The sequence below is a fragment of the Barbus barbus genome (assembly GCF_936440315.1).
Source record: "Barbus barbus genome assembly, chromosome: 26".
Taxonomy (NCBI): domain Eukaryota; kingdom Metazoa; phylum Chordata; class Actinopteri; order Cypriniformes; family Cyprinidae; genus Barbus; species Barbus barbus.
In genome coordinates this window covers 14,177,828-14,195,114 of record NC_136754.1, presented here as the reverse complement: position 1 = coordinate 14,195,114, position 17,287 = coordinate 14,177,828, and the positions used below count along the sequence as shown (strand labels likewise).

At 37.6% G+C, this 17,287-nt stretch overlaps 1 protein-coding gene across 2 annotated transcripts in view; it reads left to right on the top strand.

Annotated features, from left to right (window-relative positions):
• Positions 1-16,866, top strand: part of LOC306846553 (disks large-associated protein 1-like) — a gene marked incomplete at both ends in the record, with an annotated part of 46,350 nt that extends 29,484 nt beyond the window's left edge. For both annotated transcript variants that reach the window (XM_079380010.1, XM_079380009.1), the window contains 6 exons: positions 10,324-10,733; positions 11,011-11,090; positions 12,850-13,268; positions 13,704-13,795; positions 15,904-16,056; positions 16,651-16,866. In XM_079380010.1, coding sequence (XP_079236136.1) covers positions 10,324-10,733; positions 11,011-11,090; positions 12,850-13,268; positions 13,704-13,795; positions 15,904-16,056; positions 16,651-16,866 — 1,370 coding nt within the window. The remainder of the gene's footprint in view (positions 1-10,323; positions 10,734-11,010; positions 11,091-12,849; positions 13,269-13,703; positions 13,796-15,903; positions 16,057-16,650) is intronic.
• Positions 16,867-17,287: the final 421 nt, after the last annotated feature.

The window sequence follows — 17,287 nt, the reverse complement described above, 5'->3', positions numbered from 1 at the left end:
ACAAATTGGAAAAAGCATAGCTGATGATATTGTTACCTGTTATTCCTATACTCCCTTTTCTCTGGTTGAGTTGAGCATGGAATCCGGCAAAGTGTGTGTGGGGATGTGTGTGAGGGGTGAAGTGTGATTGTACATGACGTGCATGTAATACTGGTGCGGGCTGAGCTCGAGGCTGAGACATGGATGGGATAATACTGCTGCTGGAGAAGAAGGCCCGTCACAGTCACTCTTAGTTGATGCCTGACTCATACACACACACACACACACACACACACTAAACACTTTCACAAGTACAGCAGTGGGAAGCGAGCATTTATCAGTGGAAGCTGTGACGATGCTCTGCCACATTATTCCACATTTTCAGACTGGAGAGTCGCTGCCTGGATGGCTTTGTCAGCTTCTTGTTATCTGCCTTGGTTGAGGAAATTAATCTCCATTCTTTTCCTTCGTTCTTTTGTCATTACTTAGGAGATATTTTATTTTAGTGCTTACAAAGTGATTGAGTGTGGATTTGGAGTACAAATACCTTTGCATATTCATGCACACGTTCACAGTGAAAGTCATTTCCAGGGCAGTGTGCCAGACACTGGAGTGGTCAGTGGGTCTGATCAGGCTTTATTTGAATGTGAAACATGCCCAATCCTGCGCTTTCAGCATTAGGTCTAGAAAGCAACTTGTAGATATTCTGTGTAAAACTGCTTTTTCAACCATTTATTGTGAAGAGTCCTATACGTATACCTTTGAATTGAATTAAATGTGTTTATCTTCAGATTTATACATCTAATATCCTTAGTGGGTGTATATATATATATATATATATATATATATATATATATATGGATGTTTATTTGAATATAGGCTATATAAAATTGTATTTAAATTTATTTCAATTTAAAATATGACATTCTTAATTCATTTTAAGTATAATATAACATAATATAATATAATAATTTATTTGACTTTAATACAATGCCAATTTAAAACAGTACCACTCTGGAAACTAAACATTTGTATTAGTAATATTATCTTAATCTTGATTATTAATAGAATAGAATATGTTTTATATTAATAGTGATAATAGTATATAATAATTATATAATAGTATATATTATACATTTATAATAAACACTTTATTTTAAGGTGTCATAATACATAGTAATTACCTAATTAAGTACTTCGTAGTAGCCATTGTACTTACGTGAAATAAAATGTACTTACCATGTAACTAAGTTATGGAACAGTCTGTAATTACAGTTTGTAATTATGTAGATGTAATAGGCAGCTACTGTTACACATATGTAACAGGCAGAGTCTTTTGCACAGCTACTAGTACGCTTAAGTACAATCTTGATACACTTTATTTTAAGTAGCTTATGTCTGTGTAAGATTGTCATTTTAACTGTAAGTACATGCTGTTTCATAACTTAGTTACATGGTACATTTTTTTATTTATTTAAGTACAATGGCTACTACTAAGTACTTAACTAGGTAATTACTCTTCTTAAAATAAAGTGTTACCATATATATATATATATATATATATATATATATATATATATATATATATATATATATATATATATATATATATATACCAGTTTTAAGAAGGGACAGAAATGTTTAAAAATTTCTGACTTTTCACTTTTCACAATCCAACCAGAGAGCCCTTCCTTTTTAATCATCAAATGTCTTGAAACACTCAAAATTACATCATGTTCTGGAAATAAAACAAGTTTCTTGCCATGTTCAAGGACTATTATATGCCAAAAGGACAATAAAAGTAAGACTATATGCACTATATTCCAAGTCTTCCAAGGCCATACAATAGCTTTGATGGAAATGATGTGTACGGTATGCCATCAGTGACTCACACTCGACAACTGACACAGTTGTCCACAGTCCAGCTGGACACAGTTGCTGCAGTCATTATATAAAAACTGTCACTGTTACTCTTTGTATGTCATTTTACTATGCTAAACACAAAGCAAAAACAGCCACCAGAATAGTGTGTGAGTGGTTGTCGGACAAAGTTTCGCCCTGGGACCCGCAGTTTGGATGGCACTTGACCTTTCTTCTCGTATGGCCGCCTGTGTACTTTTTTAGCCAGACAGCTTGTGTTAATTGCCTCTCGTGGGGCAAAACGACAGCCAGCGCTCTCTTGAGCTCTCTCTTTTTCCTCTCAGGTCTCATCTGGGAAGAATTAGACCGCATTAAACACTTTGGCAGCTTGAGATATGGGAATAAAACCCAGAGGTTCCTGTCCAGACCGGATGGCTTCTTTGTGGTCTTAAAAATCACTCAGGATTATGCTGATTAGCCGAGCATATACGACTCTGTCCTTGAAAAAGATCCGACATTAGGGGATGTTAAGGCCACTCGATATGCATGCGGATACTTGCGATTATGGATGTGTATAATTCGTTATGATGGTTTTGTATGGCTAAAAGTTAATTCGCCTGAGGAAATGGAGGTGGGTTAATTTTGTTGGTTCGTCATCTGAAAGAACCCTGTCAGGGTGTTTAAGAACATGAACGTGCAGAGAGTGTCCTGTCATTGTAGGCCAGACAAGTCGGAGGGCTCAAATTGATTTGTCTGCGACCGTATCATTCACCTTGTCCTCTGAGCTCAGGGTCAGAGCGTTGCAGACACAATACAAATGCGTCAGTGACAGGAGGTCAAGGTTTAAATGCTTAAACATACATTTATCATCTTTCACCCAGTCTACAGTGATACGCACTGGTTTACACAACCAAATCTGCACATACGAGAGAACTGTGTGAGTAACAATAATTGTAATCCCAAAAAAGCATTGCACATTTTTGTACAGGTGTCTGTTTACTCCAACTAATAGCAGTAATTAAGTAAAACTATTAAAATCTATTAAAATAATAAGCTGCTGCTAGGGTTAAGTATCAGTTACCTGTGTTCCAACACTAGCACATGAAGAGTTTTATCAGAAACATCTGTTCTTCTTCTTTTCGAACAGTTAAATCCCGACTTGATCGCATCTCACATTTTGAAGGCTTTTCAAACAGGCTCTATATGATGTCTGTAATACACAACCTTGTAAGGAATGAAGTCTGTAAGCGCTCAGACTGACAGGCCAGAGGAGATGCTACTGACTTGAGCAGCGCCTGTATGTGTGGGTGTGTTTACACTGTGCATCAGCAGGAGTGCTAACTCAGCCCATCTCTTCCCTTTACATTTACATTTTAGTCATTTAGCTGACACTTTTCATTAGTATAAATGAGGGATTAGTAAGGAAAGTATAGAACGTGGGAGCCGGATTCCCGTGTCTTCCTCAGAAGGGTGCTTGATGGCTCAGGTTAGACTGGTATCTGGCACACAGTAGCAAGTGTCCCTGTAATTTTTATAAAATTGTATTTTAATAAAGGTTGATCTTATTTTTAAGGATCATTTATTTAATTGCATGTGGCTTTGGTTGGGTTGAGAAAATAAAAATAGCTTGTGACACTGCTGTCTATGTTATATTGCAGTGATCTGGACAATAATTTATACCTGAAAAAGGAGCTATTAAATTTAAAATGCAAGGTAAGATGTTAAAATCAAGAGCCAGTTTTTGGCTGATTAGCTCCTTCTGGAAATTGCAGTAACTATATGCTGCAGAAAAGCTTTTTCTTTATGGATGACTATGCAAAAGTCCCTGTGAATTCTGATAAAGCAACCATTTTTTGCCAGAAACTAATCAGCATAAATATTTCATAATGAAAGATACACTACCATTCAAAAGTTTCACTTTTTTATTTAGCTAGGATGCATTAATGTGATCAAAATGTAGCAAGGTGTCCACAAATATATTAAGCAGCGCTGTTTGATAAAACATTGATTAACATTGATAATAATAATAAAAGTTTCTTGAGCACCAAATCAGCATATTAGAATGATTTCTGAAGGATCATGTGACACTGAAGAATGGAGTAATGATGCTGAAATCCGCTTTGCCGCCACACAAATAAATTACATTTTAATTATATATTTAAAAAATATATATTATATATTATTAAATAATATTATATGTTATTAATATATTAATATTTCACAGTTTTCACAATAAAATAAGTGCAGCATAAGAAACTTTTTTCAAAAAGATTAAAAGAATCTTGCAGACCCCCAACTTTAACAGTGTATGTTTCATAATATATGTTTCTATATTATTGATGGTAAAAAAAACAGTAAATGTAGAGCCAGTGTCTGGCATTTCTCTCCATATTTAGTTTTCTTCTTCACAGCTCAAGGACTAGCAGGACAGTCGCTAGTGTGGGACTTATGTGTTGTCATTGGCTTCAGAGTCACATGATTTTTATGATTCAGATGATTGGCTCAAAATAATATGTACCCACAAGCAAAGACAGCAGTGAGCAACTTACATACTTCTAATGGGTCTATTAACTTCCTTTGAGATGTGTTCTGCTTTCTCCAGGTGGTACAGGAAAACAATTAGAAACAACATTCAGACTGCTAAGCTCCGGCCAGTTCCAGAACCCTTGTTTCATGCTAATTACATTCTGTCTTCTAATTACCTCATGTGACAAACCCTAATCACAATGACCATCCTTACAGTCTCAAAGCACTCTTGTCTTACTCTTTCCCAGTTATTGTAGCATCAACTATTAGGACGCTTTTGAAAGTAATTGTCAAACACTCCTGTGAACATCTGTTTTTGTATAACCACAACAAACGCCAAAGATAAAGACACAATCAGCAGCAGTCTCACTGGTAATTATACAAAAACAATCACGCTTTACAACAATGCAGCATTAGTGATCCCCTGTATCACTACAAACCCAGGTGGACCATGAAAAGAGCGAGTTGATTAGAGAAGGGGGGGGTGAAATTATAGGAGAGGATGTCTGTATGACAGAAATCTCTAGAGCTGGAGCAGCATCTGATCTACAGGCTGTTATCTCAGCAGCGCACACTGGAGCTCCAGAACACAAGTTGGTCCTCAACTTACCAGCTAGACGTCTTGGGATGAAACGAAGCGTTTCGTGTTGGCTGCAGTCGTGTGTGAACCTCTGCGTGGATGCAGAGCGTATGTATGTGAAAAAATTAGGATGTGAGAGATGGAGATTAAGTCTGGAGAAGCAATTGTGTGTGCATGCGCTCTTTGATACACTGTGGCTCAGGGGAGATGAATTCAGCTTTTCAAACACATACCATGACTTTCTTCGTGTAACTGCTTGTCAAAGAAGCAAACAAGAACGGGCGCCTTGCCAAAGAAAATGTGATAGACTGTTCCCGTGAACAAGACGGTTTTATCATATGGAGATTTAAAAGGTAATTCAAGAGGGGAAGTTTTTCTGCCAAATGTCAAATAATAATTATAACATTCTTAGTCATCTTTATGAGATAAAATGCCATAATTATGAGATAGAAGTCATTTATGACAGAAAGTGGAACTTGAGATACAAAGCCAAAATTGTGTTGACACAAAATCGTAATTATGAGGTGAGAAGCCATTATTTGTTAAATACTAAGTCATAATTATGAGATAATATAATGAGATAATTATGGCATGTAAAAGTTATGTCATAACTATGAGATAAATATTCATGATGAGGAAAAAGTCACAATTTTTGTCAATTGCAAATTGGTATCATAATTATATCTTTGTATCTCATAATTTCACATTTTATCTCATAATAATGACTTTATATGTTATAATTATGATTTGCCAAACCATATTTGTCTATTCTTATGTGGCAGAAGTGGGCTTCCATAGGAACTTTTGAATGCCTGTAAATGAGTGTCTGGTTTCATTGCCTACGTGCTATTCAGCGTGAATGATATCATATAAGCATGAATAGCTTATTCAAAAGAATATGATGCTTTTACACAGTATCTTGACTGTTTTTAACGTGTGTCATGTCTCAAAGATCCCAAGGGCATTTTAATAGCTTTAATAACATTTGAGATTAAGAGCCATCACAGTGATACTTTATTAGTTTCTCTCGTAAGAATTTGTTATAAACAATAACGTGATTCAAACATTCTCTATGAAAAATGTTAGACAAAACATGAATTCTTGAAACACGCATGCCAAGATTATTGTATTTATTTTTTTCTTCGGTGTATTGTTTTAGTATGTTGTTTTTATTTAGTCTGAGATGATTATTAAATGTAATGTATTAATTGTTTTTATTTAATATATTAATGTACTGTAAGTGTAATTAGAATTTAATTAGAATTTTCCAATATATTTATAATAAATTATCATTTTGGAACAGAAAAACAGTGCCAGAAAGTCACTCTCCACAGAAAGAAGTCACTGAATATAAAGGGAGAGAAAAACCAAAGAGTGTGAAAATGAGGAAGTGAAATCAGAGAGGATATTAACAGCTGGTCTCTGTCTCGCTCTGGATTGCCCCCTTGTGGATGTTTCAGAATTTAAATAATAAGGAAAATATATGCTTTGCTCACACAGACTCTCTCACTGTTTATCTCACAACACACACCTCTATCTGCCGCTTCATGCAGCCATCGATTAGCGATTTCATGTTTAGTCTGGGTTGTGAGGGGTTGTTTCGCTCTTTGAAGTGAAGTGCTGGAGGAAATGAGTCAGTCCACCAGCACTGTGTCAAGCAGTAGCACTTCAAGATAACACTTTCAATGTCAACAGATGGCCCACTGATATAATGGGATTCTTCCATAAGTATGTTAATAAGTGAATATTTAATCATGCTCTCTGTCAGAAGGACTTAAAATTAAATTAAAATGAATGCAATAAATATTATAGCATGGTGGCCACTGCTGTGCAAATAATATTGTGAAAAGATCATAAGTGTGGATATTTATCAGAAATATGTCACAACTGAATATATATATATACATTTTTAATTACTTTTAAATTGTATTTTATATATAACTAACTATCAATTACTATTGCCACTATTATTATTATTATCACCATTAATTATTTTTTACTTTCTTTGATGTTTGATTTTTGAAATGTCATTTTAGAAATTGCAAATAAACTTAAGAGGAAATGTATTATGACTTGAAATTTTGGGGGGATAAATTATATTGAATTTTATTTATTTTATAATTATAATTATTTTGGGCCATAACTGTCTTGCTTTGAAGTCATAGCTGCATTTGTATTTATTTCAATATTAGTGAGACTTTAATTTAGGATGTTGCAGGTTTAGCAGATGGCAGTGGTCTGGTAAAGAGATGGTAAAGTAGCTCACAATTCTTCACATTGGAAACATGCAGAATTTGCTGTTCCATCTTGGGTCCCATCTGTTGCTGGATCACAGACTGTATCTGTTTGGGCTTGACCTGAAAAAAAGTTTGCGAAACAAATCTCATGCAAATCCATGGTTTATGAAAGGGCTTTTTTACCGCCAGATTCAAGGTGGTGGCAAAGGCAAAAGATTAGCACACAGAGTCATGTTGTAAGCGTGGTCTGTTCTGAGTCTTATCTCTTATTCCCCATGACTCCAGCAAAATATTCCTGGCCTCTTTAATGTGCTTAGCTGTGTGTTGAAGCAAACTTAAAAACTGCCAGCATAATGGTGGGCGGCGTTGACTTTTCGCTCAAGTAATGGCAAGTTACTGCAAGATAGGCATTCACAATGTGTAAGATTTTCACACAGAGGTCCACAAGTCTGATTTTAAGTTCAGAGGATGTTCTGTAATCATGTCAGCCATCACAATTCTCTGGTTTGCTTGTATCTTGCTGTAACTGCTTCATGCAGTAGTTGAGGTTAAGCTTTTAAACAAAGGATTTGAATTACTTATGCACACACTTACACTACCATTCGAAATAAAAGATAAGATCCATTGTTTCATTCAGCAAGAATACATTAAATTGATTGAATTGTGAATATATACAGTGCCCTCCAAAAGTATTGGAACAGTAAAGACAAAATTGCTCTGTTGGCTGTGGAGTCGAGACATTTACAAATATGATTAAAATATGAATATGAGACATTTTATTATTGGGTGATTCAACACAGATGTTTTACCAGCTAAGAATTTCAGCACTTTTAGGGTTTCATCCCCCTATCTGATGTGAGCATAAGTATTGGAACAGTTGCCTCACAGGTCTTTCTAAGTGATCAGCTGTGTCCTGTTGCATTAATTCTTCAGATATTAAAAGCAGGGAATGTGTCGTATCAGTTATATCCATTACTTCTGTATTCTGAATCTTACATTCGATGATGACACACACAAACCAGGATGAAGACGAGGGACCTGATTTTGAGAGAAAAGCAAGCAATTTGGATGCTAAAAGAAAAGAGGAAGTCAGTTAGAGCTATGGCAAAAATAAAGGGCATGGAGAAATCAAGACTTTGGAAACCACCAGCGACACCAACAACCAACAACTACCTGATCGACTGAGAAAACAACAGTACAGTACGTGACAGACAAATCATAAAAGCTGTGAAAATGAACCCTAAAAGACGTGTCTGTAAAATCACCAACAACGTCCAGAAAGCTGGGGTGGTGCTCTGACAATCTACTGTCCTCAGGAGACTTTGACACAGAATTACAGATGCTACACAGGAAGATGCAAACCTCTGACCAGCACCAAAAATAGAAAGGCAAGATTGGAGTGCAAAAAAGCACAAAGGTGAGCCAGAAGAGTTTTGGAACTGTGTTTATGGACTGATGAGACAAATATGAACATTTATCTAAGTGATGGGAAAGAAAAAATGTGGATAAAAAAAGGGAACTGCAATGATCCCAAAAATACAGCCTCATCTGTAAAGCATGGTGGAGGTGGTGTCATGGTATGGGCATGCATGGCTGTCTCTGGAACAGGCCTCTCAACTTTACTGATGACTTAATGTATGATGACAGAAGCAGAATGAATTTGGAAGGGTACAAAACCATCTTGCCTACCAATATTCAAGAAAATGCCACCAGATCCATTGGGAAGTGTTTCATATTGCGTCAGGACAATGACCCAAAACACCCTGCCAGTTGCAAAGGGCAAAGAAATGGAAAGTCTTAGATTGCCCAAGTCAATCTCCAGATTTAAATCTGATTGAACATGAATTTCACCAGCTGGAGAGGAAAGGCAGAAACTCCCCAAAACAAGCAACAATTGGAATTGGCTGCATTAAAGGCTGGGAAAAGTATTTCAAAGGATGAGACCAAGAGTCTGGTGATGTCTATGGGTCACAGACTCACTGCTGTGATTGTGCGCAAGGGATCTGCAACTAAATAATAGCTTTTAATCTTTTATATCTGCCTTATGTTCAACTGTCCCAATACTTATTCTCACATCAAAGAGTGGGATGAACTCTAAAAGTGCGACCGTCGGGCCAGGATGCCGGGCCGACTAGTGCCGTGGACCAAGAGGTAGACGAAGCCGCTGGAGAAGCCACCGCCCCTCGCGCCCTGGACCTCAGAGGGGAGCGTGTGAGGCCGCCGGACTCCGCCCCTTACCTGGACCTTTCCTTTCAGAACACTGCCTCTCCTTCACAACCCCCGCAGCACGACGAGGAAACCAGATCCCCTGATTATTTTGGACACTTTATCCCCTTTGGACACATTATTTTATTATTTCTGTTTAATAAAAGCCTCTCCGAGGCCTGACGCCACACCCGCTGTGTCTGTCGTTTGCTCTTCCCACCACTATATATATATATTATGTTCATAAACATAAGAAATGTTTCAAATAAGCATGTTTGATTGAGTTCTGAAAGATTAGTGTCAGTAATAGCTGCTGAAAATTCACCTTTGCCATCAAGTTTATATTCAATTTTAAGATACTGTAAATAAAAAAAAGGTTTCACCTCACAATATTACAGTTTTTAATGTATTTTTGATCAAATAAATGCAGCCTTGGTGGGCTTAAGAGACTTTTTCAAAATCATTTAAAAAAATCATACCAACCCCAAACTTTTGAAGAGTATTTTTTTTATAGGAAAGAAAATATAGAAGTCTTTTGAAACATTATAAATGTCCTTTCTCTAATTTTGTTTAATATGCATTAAAAGTAATGGATAATGATTCATTATTTCTCTCTCAAAAAAGTAGTGTATCTAACACTGTTAATCTGTGCTGTTAGCATCCAGTGATTCAGGGCTGAAACCATCATAGACATTGAGGATGCCCACAATATTCAAATTAGTGGTCAATAGTGATTTTTTATTATTTTTTTTTTTTGGAGACAGCCATGGTGTGTTAGTATCCTGAATCTTAATATAAATGTTTTTTGTCCTTATATCTGTTTCCATTCTAATCTTTTACTGTTTACCGTTTACATACTTTTTTCATGCATCCATATTTGTAAGTTCAAGTGGATAAAAGCATCTGAGAAATGAATGTGTACTTTTCTCTCTACAGTATCATCATGTATCACCACTTACAAGAAGACTCCTCCGCCGGTACCTCCTCGCACCTCCACCAAGCCCTTCATTTCCATCACGGCCCAGAGCAGCACTGAGTCTGCGCAGGACGCTTACATGGACGGTCCCGGGACGCGGAGCGAGCCCGTCCTCCACTCTGGCCTGAGCAATTCCACTGAGAGTATTGACAGCATGAAAGCGCTGACGGCAGCCATCGAGGCGGCCAATGCTCAGATCCATGGCCCTGTCAGTCAACACGTCAGCAACAGCACCATCACCATCAGCACTACCCCTCCCTCTCCGCTGCCCATGCCCATGCCTGTGCCCGTCCCCATACCCATACCAGCCCTGATAGACATTCGCAGGGATGTGCTCAGGAAGAGCAGGTGCCTTTCTATTGGCATCCAGGTGAGTGAGATTCAGTGTTGTTCTCATTGTTTATTCATCTCCTCCATGCTGCTGAGATGTTCTTGCTGGCTATTAGATCAAGATTTAGTCGTAATATCAGGTGTCTGTACACAAAATATATATTCATACAAGTTCAGTCTTTCACAAGATGGTCTTTTTATTTCTGTATACAAACCCACACAGGGTGAGTTTGAGATTTGTTTACTTCTCCCTGAGGTAGATGATTCTTCAAATGACTGTGGAGGTGGCTGGTTTACTGTGTGATGTGTTTAAACAGGTGGATGGGCCTGAGGACCAGGAACTGGAGGATCAGTCCAAGTTTCAGTCAGTGGGGATTCAGGTTGAAGAAGAGCACGGGTGAGTCTGCGTGTGTGTGTGTTTGTGTGCTCTAAAATAACTGTTTCAGGAACAAATAGCACCCCAGAGTCACTTTCACTTTAGTAATACTATGAAATATTATTACTATTTAAAATAGCTTTTTTATTTAAGTATATATAAAATGTAGGTTATTCCTGTGTTGGCAAAACTGAATTTCCTTTAACCATTACTCCAGTCTTCTGCGTCACATTATCCTTCAGCAATCATTCTAATATGCTGATTTGGTGCTCAAGAAACATTTCTTATTATTATCAATGTTAAAAAAGTTGGGCTGCTTAATATTTTTGTGGAAACCATTATATCGTTTTTGATGATTAGACTGTTGAACAGCGCTTATTTGAAATAGAAATCTTTTGTAACATTATTTTACTTTACTCTCATTTTGTTTAATATGCGTCCTTGATAAATAAATGTACTAAAGTAATTTCTCTCTCTCTCTCAAAAAAAGTGTATCTAACACAGTAAATCTGTGCTGTTTGTTAAATTATCATCCAGTGATTCAGATGATTCCCACAATATTCATATGGTCAATATTGATTTTTTTAACAAACAAAAACAAAATATTTCACATTTGGTCACTCCATTCTTTTATATTTGGCTACACCACTGCAGTTATGGGTCATTATGTTGACTGTTACAAAATTAAAATACAAAATTACCAATAACAAGTCATCATCTGCTCTTTATGTCCGTTATTGCTCTATTTCCTCTCAGTTAATTATCTTGGTCTAAAATGTGTCTGATATTTGTTTTATCAAATTGCTTCAATCTACAGATGAATGCAGTGGTTCAAAGTTATTGTTGCTTTCTGAAAAGTATTGTTTATCCTCTTCAGCTGTTCTATTGCACGCTGCATATGGTGAGAGAGTGCATTAAAATAAAGGATTAAGAAACGCTGTATTATGGAGACACTTTCAGTTCATTAAACTTATTGAGCAGGGACAGGATTATCCCAGAGCGCTAAAGCTGGCACACCATGGCTCTTCTCAAAACTGCCTTAGCTAGACAGGATTTTTAGGCACCATTTTTAGGCTCCTGATGTCACAAATTGTAGACAACAGATTATGCGGCCTAATTTTTGCCTAAATTTAAAGTACCACTACATGTTTGTTTGTTTTTTCAATAAGGCAATCCCGCAATTCATTGTGACAAGCTTAGCAACAGACTAAAGGAGAGTTTAAATGTTTATTATTTCATAACTGAAAATTGTTGACTGGAAATCAGCTTTAAAAGATGCATTATTTTATGCAATTTTCATGTTTGCTACATCATTTTATTAAATTATCACTAGCTATGTGCTTTAAATGAGTCTCTTTTGCAGGTCACTTGAGTGCTGCAATTTGTCTGCCAAATAAATGGCTGTTAATGATGATTGTGCCAACAAGAGCATCTCAAACAAGTTCATTTTGTGGTATACGTGGTGTCTTTGTAGACACTTGCTTGAAGACAGAACCTGTGACAACTGCTTATGAGTCAGTGGCATATAAGAGTACTTAGACATGATAATGAAAATAAATGTATTTTTAATCAAATAAAATATATACAATTTAATACATATAAAATATTTTTCATATTTAATAATGATAATGGTTTTTGTCCTCAAAATATCTAGATTAATATTTAGATTAATCATTTAAACCATTTTCTCCATAGAAGAGTGTGTGGTCACTGTATTTATGAGTTGCGTTTTTATCGACATTTGAATTAAATCTTTCTTTCTTTTTTTTCTTGGGCTCAGTCACCGGCGGTTCAAGCGCTCAAACAGCGTGACGGCAGCGGTACAGGCTGATCTGGACACTCCGGAGTACACACCAGCTGAATCTCCTGTCACAGATTTCCCCTCCTCGGCCTGCTTGTCACGGCAGTACTCACGTGATGCCGCCACCTCCACCGTCAGCATCCAGGGTTCAGGGAATCACTACCACGCCTGCACCTCAGATGACTATGAGGACGTTGGCTTTGATCCCTCCATCCTGCCTCCACCTGACCCTTGGATCGACAGCGTAACGGAAGATCCCTTGGAAGTTGTGGGCCGCTCGGTGTGTCAGCGTGACGGCCGCTGGTTCCTGAAGCTTCTGCAGGCAGAGACTGAACGTATGGAGGGCTGGTGCAGGCAGATGGAGCACGATGAGAAGGAGAACAAGCTACCTGATGAAAGTTAGTGTCTGATTTACCCATAATGAAATCTTCTAGTATGCAAATCATCTTTAAAGAAAGTAAAATACCTTTTTTTTAGTTATTTTGTATGTTCTGTGTGTTGTTTTAGTGCCTTTTAAGCTGTATTAATTTACAGCAAATTAAAAATGGATGATTAAGGATGCATACATTTTTGATGAAATGGCATATGCAAAATTGCAACAACTCTTTATTGAATTAATCTCATCTGCATTGAAGTAATCTGCCCCCTGCTGGACGTCCTAGTCCTCACAATGTTTTCCTGACTTCAAGCTTATCACTGTAGGCTCTCCTAATTTTAATAATCATAATAGAGCTTAATAGTCTCAGGAGGAGCAGAATTCGACTTTTCTATTGCTCTAAGGCTGTTACGTGTGTTTCTGATGCTCACCTGTTTGTTTTGTGTGTGATGTTCAGTCCTGGGGAAGATCCGCAGTGCAGTGGGAAGCGCACAACTGCTTATGTCTCAGAAGTTTCAGCAGTTCAGGGAACTGTGTGAGGAAAATTTGGTGAGTACTAGTAGGAATGATATAGTAAAGGTTTATTTGACCGAATCAACTTATACTGTCAACTGAAGCAGCATTGAACTGACTTGAGGTGAATAAGACACTGTTTACAACTGTTTATAGCTGATTTGAACTTGTTTTGGAGCTGATGAACTTGTTGAAATGAACTAAAGCAACTTGAGCTAAGTAATGATGCTATTGTCTTTTTAGTGCTGCTTTACAGTAGAATTTAATTTCTTTAGTCTCATATTTAAGGAAGTTTCCCATAATTGATTCTGCTATTTTCCTGTTTATTACTGAAACAGTCTGTATTGTAAAAAAGTGCTATCTAGGTGACTTGACTGCGGTTCAGAACTTTGGGGTCAGTAAGCGTTTTCTTTTTAAAGAAATTCATACTTTCATTCAGCAAGGATGCATTAAATTGATCAAAGGTGACAGTCAAGACCAGGCCCGGATTGGCTAATAGGGAGCACCGGGAGGATTCCCGATGGGCCGGTCTGTTTTTTTTGGCTGTTGTCATGTCACTGGGTTGATATGGATGCTGTCCCTAGACTGCCTGCACTCATAGCAGCCCCACTCTTTTTATCTATTATTTTCTCGCAGCCCTTATTATTTTCACCAGACCATATCAATACCAAATGGAACAATTTAAGACAAAGCGGAATCCTCTGCTGGCTGCTCCTGCTTCACAGCATGCGGGACTCGCGCTAAGGGCAACCTGCACCGTCTGTGTTTTGACTCTGCCAATGCAAACAACTTATTGATCATGAGACCAACATTTAGCAAGGCAGGGAGTTCTACCTACCTGAGGGAAGATATATTTCATTCTAATACCGTTAAATAGAGAGAGAGTGAAAGAGAGAGAAAAAAAAACATAAAAAATAAATAAACTTCTAGTAGCCTATTCTTAAACTTGGACCTCATTATTAAAGTACAAATCCAAGCACCAGAAGAACCACACTCTCTAAGTTTTCTTTCATTGAAACATATGCATTTTCATTGATTCAAAGACTATAATTGCAATAATATTTTAGTTCAAAACTTTAAGTTCCCTTGTTTTAAAAATAATGCAACCTACAGTTGTTATGCTTTCAAATGTCATGCCATTTGTATGTAGGCCTATGTAATTTCACAGTATTTTCACCTCCTAAATTACTTCACTTGTGAAGTCACAGTTCTATAATGGTACAATTTACACAGGTCAATGACATTTTTTGTATGACATTAAAATTCTTTTTAGAATAATTGTGATTATTTCTGAGATTATTACTTCTTTTTAACTGCAGGCAAACAGTCTACATTATGGTAGGCTACACTACAAATATTTGGAGTGAAAATAATAAACACTATTTTCTCAAAGAATAAAAGATAAAGAATCACAATTGTCCCTTATTTTCAATTTCTCAAGTTAATTGGCAACCCTAATGATGACGTAATTATCTGTTGACTTCCCTGACAGCTGCACCTTTCTCAAAAAAAAAAAAAAAGTCAGTTGTTAGAGATATGAGAGCAAAGAATTATAGATAAAAAATGGATAATAAAAAGCACAAAGGAGGCACTGAAAAGGCCAGCACAAAAAAAAAAAAAAAAGTGGGCCGGTCTAAGGCTTGAAATTCCAGGGCTAAAAATGTATCCCAAGTCAGCCCTGGTCAAGACATTTATAATGATACAATATAATTGTTTTATTTTTTTTAAATGCTGTTCTTTTGAACTTTCAGTTTATCAAATTCATCAAAAAAGACTGACTGCTACAAATTCACCTTTGTCATCACATAAATAAATTATATTTTAAAATATATATTAACAAAAATAGAAAAACTTGTTTTAAATTGTAATATTTCACACTATAACTTTATTACTGCATTTTTATTAAAATACATGCAAAAACATTTTGAAAATGTACCAACCCCAAGCTTTTGAACAGTAGTGTATCTTCAAGGCTGTGAATCTTTGAAAAAGAATGGAACTGTGGGTTCCTTTGTGCCTTTGCAAGCACAATACCAGGATGAACACACCTCCAGAGAAAACAGATCCATCAGGGCTTTTCAGATGTTTCGACAGCACAGCTAATTCTTATAGTATCACTTTTGTTCCTTCTCTTGGCTCAACAGAACCCAAAAGCTCACCCACGGCCAGTGGCTCAAGATCTCGCAGGGTTCTGGGACATGCTTCAACTTTCCATTGAGAATATCAGCTTAAAGTTCGATGAGCTTCACCAGCTCAAAGCCAACAACTGGAGACCCCTCGACCCCCCTGAGAGAAAGGTACAACAAACTTGCGGAATCAGTACAGAGTCATTGAAGAAGAAGAATAAGAATGCAGACATGCTAGCTGCCTGATCGCAAGGCAACGTTGCTTTTTTTCATTCATGTGCATGGTCTGTTGCTTCTGTAGTGTGATATTATGCATTCAAGGGTGGGCACTGGCAATAACAAACCTCCAAAAACCACAATATTATTCAATATATTTGCCTCCGAAAGTGTTGCTGTTGCCTCCCTGTGGCTCATGTCGGTCTGTTGGTCTAATGTGACTGTGAATGTTTCACTCACTCTTAATTTCCTGACATCCTCTTCATGTTTGCTTTGTTTGTTTGTTTGTTTGTTTGTTTGACAGTGAGCTGTTTTCAGAAGTCATTCCATCCGGCACGCACCATGGGGGCAGCGGCCCCCAACCTCTCACCCCCGCCGGGCCGCACTCTTACCGCACGCAGTCGGCCGCGGAAGCATTAGCGCCGCTCTGTAACGCTAGCCGCGGCTGGCCTTAGCGCTGTCTGTGTGCAGGTGTGCCATATTGCTGTCTCGGCTCATCTTTCTCCGCCCACCGCGGCGGCTAACTGACTGTTTGTCGTCCCTGTTCAGGAGAGAAGGCTGCCTCCCCCTGTGCCAAAGAAACCCCCGAAAGGCCACCCTCCCCTGGCCAGAGATCGCTCGCTGGAAAGCACCGAGAAGCAGCGTCAGGAGGCGCGCAAGCGTTTGATGGCGGCCAAACGAGCCGCTTCAGTACGGCAGAACTCGGCCACAGAGAGTGCAGACAGCATCGAGATCTATATACCTGAGGCCCAGACCAGATTATGAAACTGCCAAACGCCAAAACGCACTCACACACGAACGCCCAAGTGCAGAAATCCGCCGTGAGCACAACACGTCACACAGATCTATATTTGCCTAATGCTAAGATCACTGTATATTAGGAGCGACAAACACCAGCACCATGATAGCACAGTAGTAGGAATTTGACCTTTCATTACTAAAACAAATGACATCCAAGATAGATGACCCTAAGATTTCAGGACAAATGACTTGTTTAATTTTACACAAATAAAAAGGCTGTTTTTTTCTCCCTTAGAAACTTTTTGGAAAGACTATTTCAGGGTTTCTGAAAATCAGTACGTCCTGAACGTCCTGTGGTGGAAATGGTCGAAGGACTTTAGTTTGGTACTTTTTTCAGTACGAATATTCTTTGAGAAGCAGCACTGCATAAAATATTAAGACTTGT